General features: G+C 47.1%; 1 protein-coding gene across 1 annotated transcript in view; it reads left to right on the forward strand.

Annotated features, from left to right (window-relative positions):
• LOC141116745 (mothers against decapentaplegic homolog 4-like) overlaps positions 1-5,748 on the forward strand; it is an 11,031-nt gene extending 5,283 nt beyond the window's left edge. The window contains 7 exon segments of the mRNA XM_073609143.1: positions 757-912; positions 1,000-1,098; positions 1,452-1,505; positions 1,593-1,776; positions 3,804-3,972; positions 4,066-4,204; positions 4,454-5,748. Of these exon segments, the coding sequence (XP_073465244.1) occupies positions 757-912; positions 1,000-1,098; positions 1,452-1,505; positions 1,593-1,776; positions 3,804-3,972; positions 4,066-4,204; positions 4,454-4,665 (1,013 nt within the window). The 3' untranslated portion in view covers positions 4,666-5,748.
• The last annotated feature ends 7,771 nt before the right edge of the window (positions 5,749-13,519 follow it).

Below are 13,519 nucleotides of genomic sequence, written 5' to 3' on the forward strand. Positions count from 1 at the left end.
GTGATGGTCCTGGGCACCAGTTACTCAGGTCAACACATAAAGGTACTGATATAACTTTTTATACTTCACTGGCGGGACCTAATCTAGGGTCAGTTGAAGGTTGTGGGCACCAGATACCAAGGACAACATGTAGGGGTACTGATATCACTTTTATACATCACTGGTGGGACCTTATCTATGGTTAATTGAAGGTTCTGAGCACCAGATACCCAGGACAGCACATAACGATACTGATATCACTTTATCACTGGTGGGACCTTATTCAGGGTTAAATGAAGCTTCTTTGCACCAAATATCTAAATAGAGCGAGGTAGGGATATCACTTGATACACCACTGATTGACCCTCATCTAGGGTTTAACGAAGGTCCTATGCACTGGATATCCAAGTGGCCATGGGAAGGTAGTGATATCCCTTTATACGGCAACTGGATGGTCCTTATTTACAGTATAGGCTTCTCAAACCTAATCTCAAATCTCGCCAACAGTGCATTTTTGGGGTTTCCTCCCAGGAACACGGCGGTGTTATTGCGTAATGATACAGTAGTATCAAGTAGTTGGTTTTCCTGGTACTTTGTGAAATTCTCTTAAAATGCACCACTAAGATCTGAGAATAGTTTTGAGATGACCTAGAATATAGTGGCCAGGTCATACACCAGATCTCCATGATGGTATTAGATCAATGGCCACATCTTCTGCTGAGTTCTGTGCCATGTCTGTGTTTTCCACCATCTCCATAACACCTTCTTCTCGTGCAGTACCTCCTGGTTGCCCTCTGCCTCCTCTCACACATGGTGAAGGCCTGATGACAATAGCTCCTCCTCAGCAAATGGTGTCCACCTCTCCTCCACCCACCCCAACTCACACCTCTCAGAGTAATGGTTACCCATCACCACCCAAGCAGCCCTACCACAGTAAGTACATCCGGTGAAACTGTTAGAACTTAAGGCCTTCCTTGTTTTTCGGCTTGCTCTCATAAATTGCTGGTTTCTATTGTGCAGCCTGGACAGGAAACAGCACGGCGGCGTATTCACCCAATCCAGTGCAATCTAATGGGAGAGGAAACCAACAGCCCCCACTTCACCATCCCAACCAGTACTGTAAGTTCTACACTGTTGACCTTTTGGTGCAACCAACTTCTGTGTCCTCTGCTAACAGTAACCATGTTGTATTACATTGAGTTTGAATTCGGTTCCAGACTATTGGGTGAAATTTTCAGTCCTGGAACCATTATAAACCAATCATTATAGGTTTTAATCTAAATGGTACTGGACAGCACATGTCTAGTGGAAGGAATATGGTGTACCGGGTTTTTGAGTAGACAGAACATTAAGAGATGGAAGAATGGGGGGGTAACCAAACTGACACTTGGGTTCCCAGGAATAGTACTACATGAACTCTTCTAATATGCAACAACATTTGAAGTTTGCAACTAACCTTACTTTCCTCGCAGGGTCCCTCCACCAGAGCTCCCCCCAGTACCAGCACCCCGTTTCCAATCATCCAGGTATGTGGGGTTTTTTTTGGGTTGGAGGCATCTTCGAGTTCTTGATTTATGTGTTAACAACTCCTGTAACCTGCTTGCTTCTGAAAGGTCCGGAGTTCTGGTGTTCTGTCGCCTACTTCGAGATGGACGTCCAGGTCGGAGAAATCTTTAAGGTGCCATCGAACTGCCCCATTGTCACAGTGGACGGATATGTAGACCCGTCCGGAGGTGACCGATTCTGTCTGGGTCAGCTGTCCAATGTGCATCGAACTGACACCAGCGAGAGGGCCAGGTGAGGTGCAAAACGCCACATGTAACAGTGGTTTCGTTGACAGTTCGATGGGATGTTTCATATTTGGGGTGCTTCCCTATAGGAATTTACTTGTTTTTTTATCCCTTTCATAAAACCAGGAAGAGATAGTCAGTCCAAACAGCGCAGTTCAGTTTACACCATATACATTTAAGGCTTTTCTTTTCATATGTCTGTGTTCTTTTGTTTGTTTTGAACTGCATTTGGTTTAAAGTATTATATACATATTTAATATTTTGGGCCTGAGGCTTGGTGGGACCCTATACTGTCCTCTCAGCACCCCTTAGTTCTTGAAGATCTCCATACTGTCCCTCCATGCTTACCTAAGTCCTGTAGGCACCCTATAGTTCACTCTCTGCATCCCTTAGTTGTGGGGGAGCCCTATGCTGTCTTTCCAGTATCTTTGAGTCCTGGAGGAACTCATTACTATCCTCTCTGCATCCTTTAGTTCTTGGGGAACTTCATACTGTCCTCCATGCCCCCCTCAGTCCTGTAGGCACCCTATACTTCCCTCTCTGCATCCCCTAGTCATTGGGGAGCACTATACTGTCTTTCCAGCTCCTCTCAATCCTGGAGGGACTCACTACTGTCCTCTCTGCACCTCCCAGGCTTAAAGTGACCCCATACTGTCTTCTCAGCAACCCTTAGTTCCTGAGGCACTCCATACTGTCCATAAGTCCTGTAGGCACCCTATACATCTGTGCATCCCCTTAGTCATAGGGGAGCCCTATGCTATCTTTCCAGCTTCTTTGAGTCCTGGAGGAACTCAATACTATCCTCTCTGCACCCCTTAGTTCTTGGGGAACTTCATACTGTCCTCCATGCTCCCCTCAGTCCTGTAGGCACCCTATACTTCCCTCTCTGCATCCCCCAGTCATTGGGGAGCACTATACTGTTTCCCAGCTTCTCTGAATCCTTGAGGAACTCAATACTGTCCTCTCAGCAACCCTTAGTTCTTGAGGAACCTCATACTGTCTCCTATGCTTCCCTCACTCCTGTAGGCACCCTAAACTTTCCCCCCTGCATCCCTTAGTCATGGGGGAACCCTATACTGTCTTTCCAGCTTCTAAAAGTCCTATAAGGACTCAATACTGTCCTCTCTGAACCTCCTAGTCTTTAAGGGAACCCATACTGTCTTCTCAACACCCCTTAGTTCTTGAGGAACTTCATAGTGTCCTCTGTGCTTCCTTAAGTCCTGTAACCACGCTATATTTCCCTCTGTGCATCCCTTAGTTTTGGGGGGAGCCCTATAATGCCTTTTCAGCTTCTCTGAATACTGTCCTCTCAGCACCCCTTAGCCCTGGGGGGACTTCATACTTCCCTCTCTGTATCAAATCAGACCTGGGGAAACCCTATACTGTTCTCCCTGCTTCCCTCAATCGTGGAGAGACCCCATAATCCCTCTCTGCAGCCTTTCATCTTGGGGGAACCCTATACTGTCCTATCTGCTCCCCTTAATCCTGGAAGGACCCCATACCCCCCCCCCCCCCGCACCAAATCATGCCTGGGGAAAATCTATACTGTTCTCACTGCTCTCCTCAATCCTGGAGGGACCCCATACTTCCCTTTCTGCACCAAATCAGGCCTGGGGATACTGTTCTCACTGCTCCCCTCAATCCTGGAGGGACCCCATACTTCCCTCTCTGCAGCCTTTCCGTCTTGGGGATTGTCCTCTCTGCTTCATTCAGTCTATGAGGAAACCCAGACTTTTCTTGCTGTACTGCCTGGCCCTGGAGGAAGCCCATACTGTTGTCTTTCCACCCAAAAGTCCTGGAGGGAGACTATACTGCTCTCCATACTCCCTCAGTCCTGAAGGGACCTTATATTGCCCTCCTTGCTCCCCCAGTCCTGTAGGAACCCCATACTGTCCTCCCAAACATGCAACCTGCCTGATTTTATTTTTTTTATCATCCAAAAACCTCATCATAGGTGACCGAGACATCATTTTTTTTTTTTTATTGTAATATTTTAGAATTGGGTGATGAAATGTCCTCTACGTGTGTTTTTAGGCTTCACATCGGGAAGGGCGTTCAGTTGGAGTGCCGCGGAGAGGGTGATGTCTGGATGCGCTGTCTCAGCGACCACGCCGTCTTCGTACAGAGTTACTACCTGGATAGGGAGGCAGGCCGGGCCCCGGGGGATGCCGTGCACAAAATCTACCCCGGAGCCTACATCAAGGTAACCATTCCTTCTTCTCATCCCATCGTTTGAAATCTGTTTTCAGAATCTCTGCATCTGTAACCCGGGAATCTTTTCCATTGCGTTCCTCAGGTGTTCGATTTGCGACAGTGTCACCGCCAGATGCAGCAGCAAGCGGCCACGGCGCAGGCAGCAGCCGCAGCTCAAGCCGCAGCGGTGGCTGGGACAATCCCTGGTCCTGGGTCTGTGGGTGGAATAGCTCCAGCTGTCAGTGAGTACCGAGTCCCGTCATGGATAGTAGTTGGCGTATTATGGTATCCATGGGTAGCCATGTATAGTAGATAGCGGTTCGACCCAAGGGCAAAATTTGACCGCATTTTATTTTATTAAATTTCCATAGAGACTATGGTTCCTACTGTGTGTTCCAAGTCTTGGGCGAAGATGGTTGGGTTTGGCGGCGGCCATCTGGGTACCACATATGGCCTAAGCCCTCACTGTTCTGACATGTTTTCTTTTGTAGGTCTGTCGGCAGCGGCTGGTATCGGTGTGGATGACCTTCGCCGTCTCTGTATCCTGCGTCTCAGCTTTGTCAAGGGATGGGGGCCGGATTACCCGCGTCAGAGCATCAAGCAGACGCCGTGTTGGATAGAAGTTCACCTGCATCGGGCCCTGCAGCTCCTTGATGAAGTTCTCCATACATTACCGATGGCGGACCCCAATTCGGTCAACTAGTAGAGGCTGGTGAAGCATAAACAGTTTGTTGCACGAGGCTTTCATCTCTACCACAAGTTTCTTCTGGGTTCTCTGGAGTCAAAAACTTATCCTACACCAAATCCTATGTGACTGGCAAAGTGCCATCAGACTCCCATCATCCTACAGAGTGAGCCATGGTGGTCCCTTCTCAACAGGATTTTGAAGGTCCACTTCAAGTCAGGGACACTTGACCAGGCCATCTTGACTTGACCATCTGTGAGCTTGTTGGACCAAACCATGGCCATGGATATGAAGTTGGCCTCCCTTTTTGTGTCTAAAGGACCTCCACTCTTCTAGGAAGGCTTTCCACAAGATTTTGGAGGGTGTCTGTGGGAGTTTGTGAAGTCAGGTACTGATGTTGGGACGCCTAGATCCTCAAGCCTCACGTTGGGCACCAATAAAAATGCCTGGCTCATAATTGGGGGTTTCAATCCATCCCAAAGGTGTTCAGTAGGGTTAAGGTCAGGGCTCTGTGCAGGACAAAAATCCCTCCACACCAAACTGGTCAAACCAGTTTGGATCTGGTTTTGTACTGAGGGGCACAGTTATGACGGAACATTAAAAGGCCTTCAACATCAGGTTGGAAGAGCACAATTGTCTACAATGTCTGTGTGCACTGTAGTATTACCAGTATTGTTGCTGGGAGCACCTGAACTCCATCACTGGGGAGCGAAATCCATACATTTTGGCCATATGTTGTATTTTCAAGGACATTGACTGCAGAAGGAACCCAAAATCCAGCGACCTTTCCCAAAATAACTTTCTCTATGCCATTAAGACAGTTTGGGCTACCTCAGTTGCAGACCACCCCCCGAATTTCAACGCCGCCGAGAGACTTTTTTTTTAAGCTGCCTAAAAAAGGCAAATATTAATTTTACTTTGTCAGTTTTAGGAGGTTCGGGGGGGCTGTGATGATACTGGTACCAAAAACCATTTACCAAATATTACAATGGAGGAACGATTGCAAACGACGGAAAGTGGACATTTTATTTTATATAAAGAAGTTTCCACATAGAAACCGACTTATCCTAAATAAAATATTTATGTATGATTGATTATAAAGACGTCTTCTCTGATTTTTTTTTTTTTTTTTTTTATAATTTTGATATATCATTTTTTTTTATTATAATTTAATAGAAAAAAATTTATATATTTACTTTTTTATTATAATAATATATATATATATATATATATATATATATATATATATATATATATATATATATATATATATATATATATATATATATATATATATATTATACCTTATTTTAGCTCCAGTGATGTCTCTGTGCACCTCTATGTATTGCAGGCAGATCATGGCTGGTGGGAGGGGCTGTACATCGCTTCCTTGAAAACCTCACAGCCCCCTTCCTCGGTACTCCTCTCCAGAACCCTCAGCCTTGATGCAAGCCCTGGGAGGAGTTATGCAAATATCAAAATGCCTTGATGGGTGGGTGTCAGTCTGGAGGAGTGAGCGTTTTCTAGGCAGGCTGTATTTACATAGGTAACACCCACATGTGATGCTGAGCCTCCAGGATTGAAAGAGCTGAAATCCAATGAATAAAAAGGGCGGGGTCAGGGACAGTCAGGCAGGGGAAGAAAGAACTAGATGATGCCAGGAAATGGGGCGGGGCTTTGTCTGACTTGCTGCAAGATTTAATGCAATGCAAAGCCATTTCAGTCCAGGAGAGAAGCCTGTACAATCATGCATTTTTCGGTAATCGACGTGCCAGAGACGGCCATAGAGAATAAAGGATAACATTGGATGTGGCTAGATGCATGGGCCGGGGACGGAGGGAGGTTTGACCTCCATTTCCTGTCCAGGTGGCACCTGTTGCAATCTAACCCCATGGGTGTCACTGGGACAGGAAACGAGGTGAAATTTCTCCAGGGGGTCATGGAAATCTACCAGATGATGTAACCTTTTCCCAGGCTGTCTGGAAAGAAGGTTTGGCTGAAATAATTTTAATTCCGGTTCCCATAATGACCTCCAGAGGAACACTTCAGAAATGTGGAGATATCCGTTCTCAACTCCTAAAATCCTCAAAAATAGGTTCTCCACATATCAGTTTCGTGTCCCCATGTCCCCCCATTCTCTTTCTCCCGATCTCTGATCACTGCCAATCCCCATGTCTCCTTCTCCTAATTCCCCATTTCTCCTAATCCCCCCCCCCCCCCATTGCCCTTCTACCGATTCGCCCGCCCCCATGTCTCCCCATTCTCCTCCCGATCTCTCCCAATCCCCCCCCATTCCACACATCTCCCCATTATCCTTCTTTTGATCTCCCCCCATTCCCTACGTCTCTCTATACCCCTTCTCTCAGACCTCCCTTCCTGTTCCTGATGTCCCCCCCTTTCCCCATGTCCCCTTTTGTACAAAGCTGGTCTCCTTCCTCCACCTAGTGGTGGGTCAGAGAATGAGGTTCTGCAAATAACATGCCAGCTATAGGGTCTGTATGTCCATGGGCTTCTGTGTCCTTCCAATGGGTTTATGAAAAAGACGTATTGGGTGGTCCCGCGCAGATCGGCTGTGGGTTATAAATGAAATAAGTGGAGTGTATGGTAAATCATGAGTTAAGGTAGTGGGTGTGGCGCTATTCTTAGGAGTGAATAAATCCTTTAAACAGAAATCTAAGCGCTCTCCCAAATGTTATGAACCTTTCCTTGGTGAAAATATATAAAGAAAGGCTCATTCATTTATTTACCAGGTTCATAACATTTGGCAGAGCACTTAGATTTCTGTTTAAAGGATTTATTCACTCCAAAGAACAGCGCCACACCCTACTGCCTTAACTCATTATTTTCCAATGGGTTTATATTGTTATATGGGAATGCAAAGCCAGCTTCGGAGATGTCCTCGCTGCACCCCTTATTGGTAGAGGAACCCCATACGATCCTCTCTGCACCCCTCATTTGTAGAGGAACCCCATATTGTTCTCTTTGCATCCATCATTCTTATAGGAACCCCATACTGTCCTCTCTGCACCCCTTATTTTTAGAGGAACCCCATACTGTCCTCACTGCACCCCTCATTCCTAGAGAAACCCCCATATTGTTCTCTCTGCACCCCTCATTCCTAGAGGAACCCCATACTGTCCTCTCTGCACCCTCATTCCTAGAGGAACCCCCATATTCTCTCTGCACCCCTCATTCCTAGAGGAACCCCATACTATCCTCTCTGCACCCCTCATTTGTAGAGGAAACCCATATTGATCTCTTTGCGTCCATCATTCTTATAGGAACCCCATACTGTCCTCTCTGCACCCCTCATTCCTAGAGGAATACCATACTGTCCTCTCTGCACCCCTAATTCCTAGAGGAACCACATACTGTCCTCTCTGCACCCCTCATACCTAGAGGAACCCCATACTGTCTTCTCTGCTTTCCTTGTTCCTAGAGGAACCCCATACTGCCCTCTCTGCCTCCTTCAGTCCTGGAGGGACTCTATACTGTCCTCTATGCACCCCTTATTCCTAGAGGAACCCCATATTGTTCTCTCTGCTTCCCTCAGTCCAGGAGAAACTCCACATTTGCCTTCCTCTTTGTATTGGGGGAGCACCATTCTACCCTGTCTGTACCTATAAACACCCCTTAGTCCTAAAGGAACCCTATACTGTCCTCTCTGCACCCCTTATTCTCAGAGGAACCCCATGCTATCCTCTCTGTGCCCCTCATTTGTAGAGGAACCCCGTATTGTTCTCTTCGCATCCATCATTCTTATAGGAGCCCAATACTATCCTCTCTGCACCCCTCATTCCTAGAAGAACCCCATACTGTCTTGGAGAAACTCCATATTTTCCCTCCTCTCTGTATTGGGGGAGCACCTTTCTGTACCTCTAAACACCCCTTAATCCTAGAGGAACCCCACACTGTCCTCTCTGCGCCCCTCATTCCTAGAGAAACCCTCATATTGTTCTCTCTGCACCCCTCATTCCTAGAGGAACCCCATACTGTCCTCTTTGCTTCCCTCATTTCTAGAAGAACCCTATATCACTCTCTTTGCATCCATCATTCTTATAGGAACCCCATACTGTCCTCTCTGCACCCCTCATTCCTAGAAGAACCCCACACTGTCCTCTCTGCACCCCTCATTCCTAGAAGAACCCCACACTGTCCTCTCTGCACCCCTCATTCCTAGAGGAGCCCCATACTGTCCTCTCTGCGCCCCTAATTCCTAGAGGAACCCCATACTGTCCTCTCTGCACCTCTCATTCCTAGAGGAGCCCCATACTGTCCTCTCTGTGCCCCTAATTCCTAGAGGAACCCCATACTGTCCTCTCTGCATTCCTCATTCCTAGAGACCCCATATTGTTTTCTCTGCAGCCCTCATTCCTAGAGAAACATCATACTGTCCTCTCTGCACCCCTTGGTCCTGGAGGGGCCCCATACTGTCCTCTCTGCATCCCTCATTCCTAGAGAAACCCCATTTTGTTCTCTCTGCACCTCTCATTCCTCTGCTTCCCTCATTTGTAGAGGAGCCCCATATTGTTCTCTTTGTACCCATCATTCTTATAGGAACCCCATAATGTCCTCTTTGCACCCCTCATTCCTAGAGGAACCCCATACTGTCCTGGAGAAACTCTATATTTTCCTTCCTCTCTGTATTGGGGCGCACCATTCTACCCTTTCTGTACCTCTAAACACCCCTTAATCTTAGAGCAGTGATGGTGAACCTTGGCAGCCCAGATGTTTTGGAACTACATTTCCCTTGATTTTCAACTACACTGCAGAGTGCATGAGCATCATGTGAAATGTAGTTCCAAAACATCTGGGGTGCCAAGGTTCGCCATCACTGTTCTAGAGGAACCCCATACTGTCCTCTCTGCACCCCTTATTCCTAGAGGAACCCCATATTGATTTCTTTGCATCCATCATTCTTATAGGAACCCAATACTGTCCTCTCTGCACCCCTCATTCCTAGAGGAACCCCATACTGTACTCTCTGCAACCCTAATTCCTATAGGAACCACATACTGTCGTCTCTGCACCCCTCATTCCTAGAGGAATCCTATACTGTCCTCTCTGCACCCCTCATTCCCAGAGGAACTACATACTGTCCTCTCTGCACCCCTCCTTCCTAGACAAACCCCATACTGTCTCTCTGCCTTCTTCATTCCTAGAGGAACCCCATACTGCCCTCTCTGCTTCCCTCAGTTCTGGAAGAATTTTCCTTCCTCATTCAGTCATGAGGGAACACCATTCTGCTCTTTCTGTACCTCTAAACACCCCTAAGTCCTATAGGAACCCCATACCGTCCTCCCTGAACCCGTTATTCTTAGAGGAACTCTATACTGTCCTCTCTGCATTCCTCATTCGTAGAAGAACCCCATACTGTCCTCTCTGCACCCCTTATTCCTAGAGGAACCCCATACTGTCCTCTCTGCACCCCTTATTCCTAGAGGAACCCCATACTGTCCCCTCTGCACCCCTTATTCCTAGAGGAACCCCATACTGTCCCCTCTGCACCCCTTATTCATAGAGGAACCCCATACTGTCCTCTCTGCATCCCTTATTTTTAGAGGACAACCCCATATTATTCTCTCTGCACCCCTCATTCTTAGAGGATCCCCATACTGTCCTCCCTGCTTTCCTCATTCCTAGAGGAACCCCATACTGTCATCTCTGCATCCCTCATTCCCAGAGGAACTCCATACTGTCTTCTCTGCACCCCTCATTCCCAGAGGAACCCCATACTGTCCCCTCTGCACCCCTTATTCATAGAGGAACCCCATACTGTCCTCTCTGCATCCCTTATTTTTAGAGGACAACCCCATATTATTCTCTCTGCACCCCTCATTTTTAGAGGATCCCCATACTGTCCTCCCTGCTTTCCTCATTCCCAGAGGAACTCCATACTGTCTTCTCTGCACCCCTCATTCCCAGAGGAACCCCATACTGTCCTGGAGAAACTCCATATTTTCCTTCCTCTGTTTTGGGGGAGCACCTTTCTGTACCTCTAAACACCCCTTAATCCTAGAGGAACCCCATACTGTCCTCTCTGCACCCCTTATTCTTAGAGAAACCCCATACTGTCCTCTCTGCACCCCTTATTCCTAGAGGAACCCGATACTATCCTCTCTGCACCCCTCATTTGTAGAGGAACCCCACACCGTCCTCTCTACACCCCTCATTCCTAGAGAAACCCCATATTGTTCTCTCTGCACCCCTCATTCCTAGAGGAACCCCAAAATGTCCTCTCTGCACCCCTTAATCCTAGAGGAACCCCACACTGTCCTTTCTGCACCCCTCATTCCTAGAGGAACCCCATACTGTCCTGGAGAAACTCCATACTTTCCTTTCACTCTGTATTGGGAGAGCACCATTCTACCCTTTCTGTACCTCTAACACCCCTTAATCCTAGAGCAGTGATGGTGAACCTTGGCACCCCAGATGTTTTGGAACTACATTTCCCATGATTTTCAACTACAATGCAGAGTGCATGAGCATCATGGGAAATGTAGTTCCAAAACATCTGGGGTGCCAAGGTTTGCCATCACTGTCCTAGAGAAACCCCATACTGTCCTCTCTGCACCCCTTATTCCTAGAGGAACCCCATACTATCCTCTCTGCACCCCTCATTTTTAGAGAAACTCCATATTGATCTCTTTGCATCCATCATTCTTATAGGAACACAATACTGTCCTCTCTGCACCCCTCACTCCTAAAGGAACCCCATACTGTCCTCTCTACACCCCTCATTCCTAGACAAACCTCATACTGTGCTCTGCATTCTTCATTCCTAGAGGAACCCCATACTGATCTCTCTGCTTCCCTCAGTTCTGGAGGAACTCCATATTTCCCTACCTCACTCAGTCTTGGGGGAACACAATTCTGCTCTTTTTGTACCTAAAGTCCTCAAGGAACCCCATACTGTCCTCTCTGAGCCCCTTATTCATGGAGGAACTCTATACTGTCCTCTCTGCATTCCTCATTTGTAGAAAAACCCTATACCGTCCTCACAGTCTACTTCATCCTAGAGGAACCCCATACTGTCCTCTGCACCCCTTATTCCTAGAGGAACTCCATACTGTCCTCTCTGCATCCCTTATTTTTAGAGGACAACCCCATATTATTCTCTCTGCATCCATCATTCTTAGAGGAACCCCATGCTGTACTCTCGACACCCCTCATTCCTAGAGGAACCCCATACTGTCTTCTCTGCTTTTCTCATTCCTAGAAGAACCCCATACTGTCATCTCTGCACCCCTCATTCCCAGAGGAATTCCATACTGTTCTCTCTGCATCCCTCAGTCATAGAGGAACCCTATACTGTCCTCTCTGCACCCCTCATTCCCAGAGGAACTCCATACTGTTCTCTCTGCTTTCCTCATTCCTAGAGGAACTCCATACTGTCTTCTTTACACCCCTCATCCCCAGAGAAATCCCATACTGTCCTCTCTGCATTCCTAATTTCCAGAGGAAACTCATACTGTCCTCTCTGCACCCCTCAGTCCTGGAAGAATCCCATACTGTCCTCTCTCCTTCCCTCAGTCCTGGAGGGACCCCATATTGTCCTTCCTCCCTCAGTCCTGAAGGAAACCCATTCTGCCCTTTCTGTACCTCCTTCAACATCCCTTAGTCATAGAGGAACTCTATATTGCCCCCCCCTGCTTCCCTTAGTCCTGGAGCAATCCCATGCTTCCCTCTCTACACGCATCAGTACTGGGGGAACCTTACACTGTCCTCCCTCTTTCACTCAATCCTGCAAGGCTCCTATGCTTCACTTTCTGCACCGCTCAGTCCAGGGGGAACCCTATACTATCCTAGCTGCTCCTCTTAGTCCTGGAGGGATCTTATACTGTCCTCCCTGACCCCCTTAATCTTTCAGGGATCCCATATTGTTCTCCCTGCACCCCCCTCAGTCCTGGAGGAACCCTATACTCAGTCTTGGACCTTCAAATGCCCCTGTCAATTGCAGAAGCATTTCAAACTGATTCCACTGACATTCCAATCCCGCAAGACTTGCTGATCCTGCCAAGAGATTAACATAACTGGAAAAAACCTATTCTAGCTCTCAAAACTCTTCTAGAACTGATCCCAAATCCAGAATATCTGCTTGAACTGATCCTAACTATAGAACCTCTTCTAAAACTGATTCCAAATCCAGACCCTCTTCTAGAACTGATCCCAAATCCAGAACCTCCTCTAGAACTGATCCTAAATCCAAACTCTTCTAGAACTGATCCAAAATTCAGAATATCTTCTTGAACTGATCCTAAATATAGAGCCTCTCTTGAATGGATCACAAATCCAAACCCTCTTCTAGAACTGATCCCCAAATCCAGAACCTCTTCTAAAACTGATGCCTAAATCCAAACCCTCTTCTAGAACTGATCCTAAATCCAAACCCTCTTCTAGAACTGATCCTAAATCCAAACCCTCTTCTAGAACTGGTCCTAAATCCAAACCCTCTTCTAGAACTGGTCCTAAATCCAAACCCTCTTTTAGAACTGATCCTAAATCCAAACCCTCTTCTAGAACTGATCCCAAATCCAGACCCTCTTTTAGAACTGATCTTAAATCCAAACCCTCTTCTAGAACTGATCCCAAATCCAGACCCTCTTCTAGATCTGATCCCAAATCCACAAATCTACACAATGCTGGGATTTCCAAAAATAAAATGAGCATCTGATGGAAGCTATACGTCTGCAGGGCCGGACTCCACAGGGGGGGACCATGGTGGTGTTTGGGGACGGGATGCAGATGTGGCTGGTGACTCTGGATAAGTATATTCACACTGCACCCAGTACCTGAAACATGTTGGGGTTTGGACTCCTGGTCTGCTAAGTGTAAAGATTATTGGCTTGTTCACACCAAGTGCAGGGCGGTT

The sequence above is a fragment of the Aquarana catesbeiana genome, linkage group LG13 (assembly GCF_042186555.1).
Source record: "Aquarana catesbeiana isolate 2022-GZ linkage group LG13, ASM4218655v1, whole genome shotgun sequence".
Taxonomy (NCBI): Eukaryota; Metazoa; Chordata; class Amphibia; order Anura; family Ranidae; genus Aquarana; species Aquarana catesbeiana.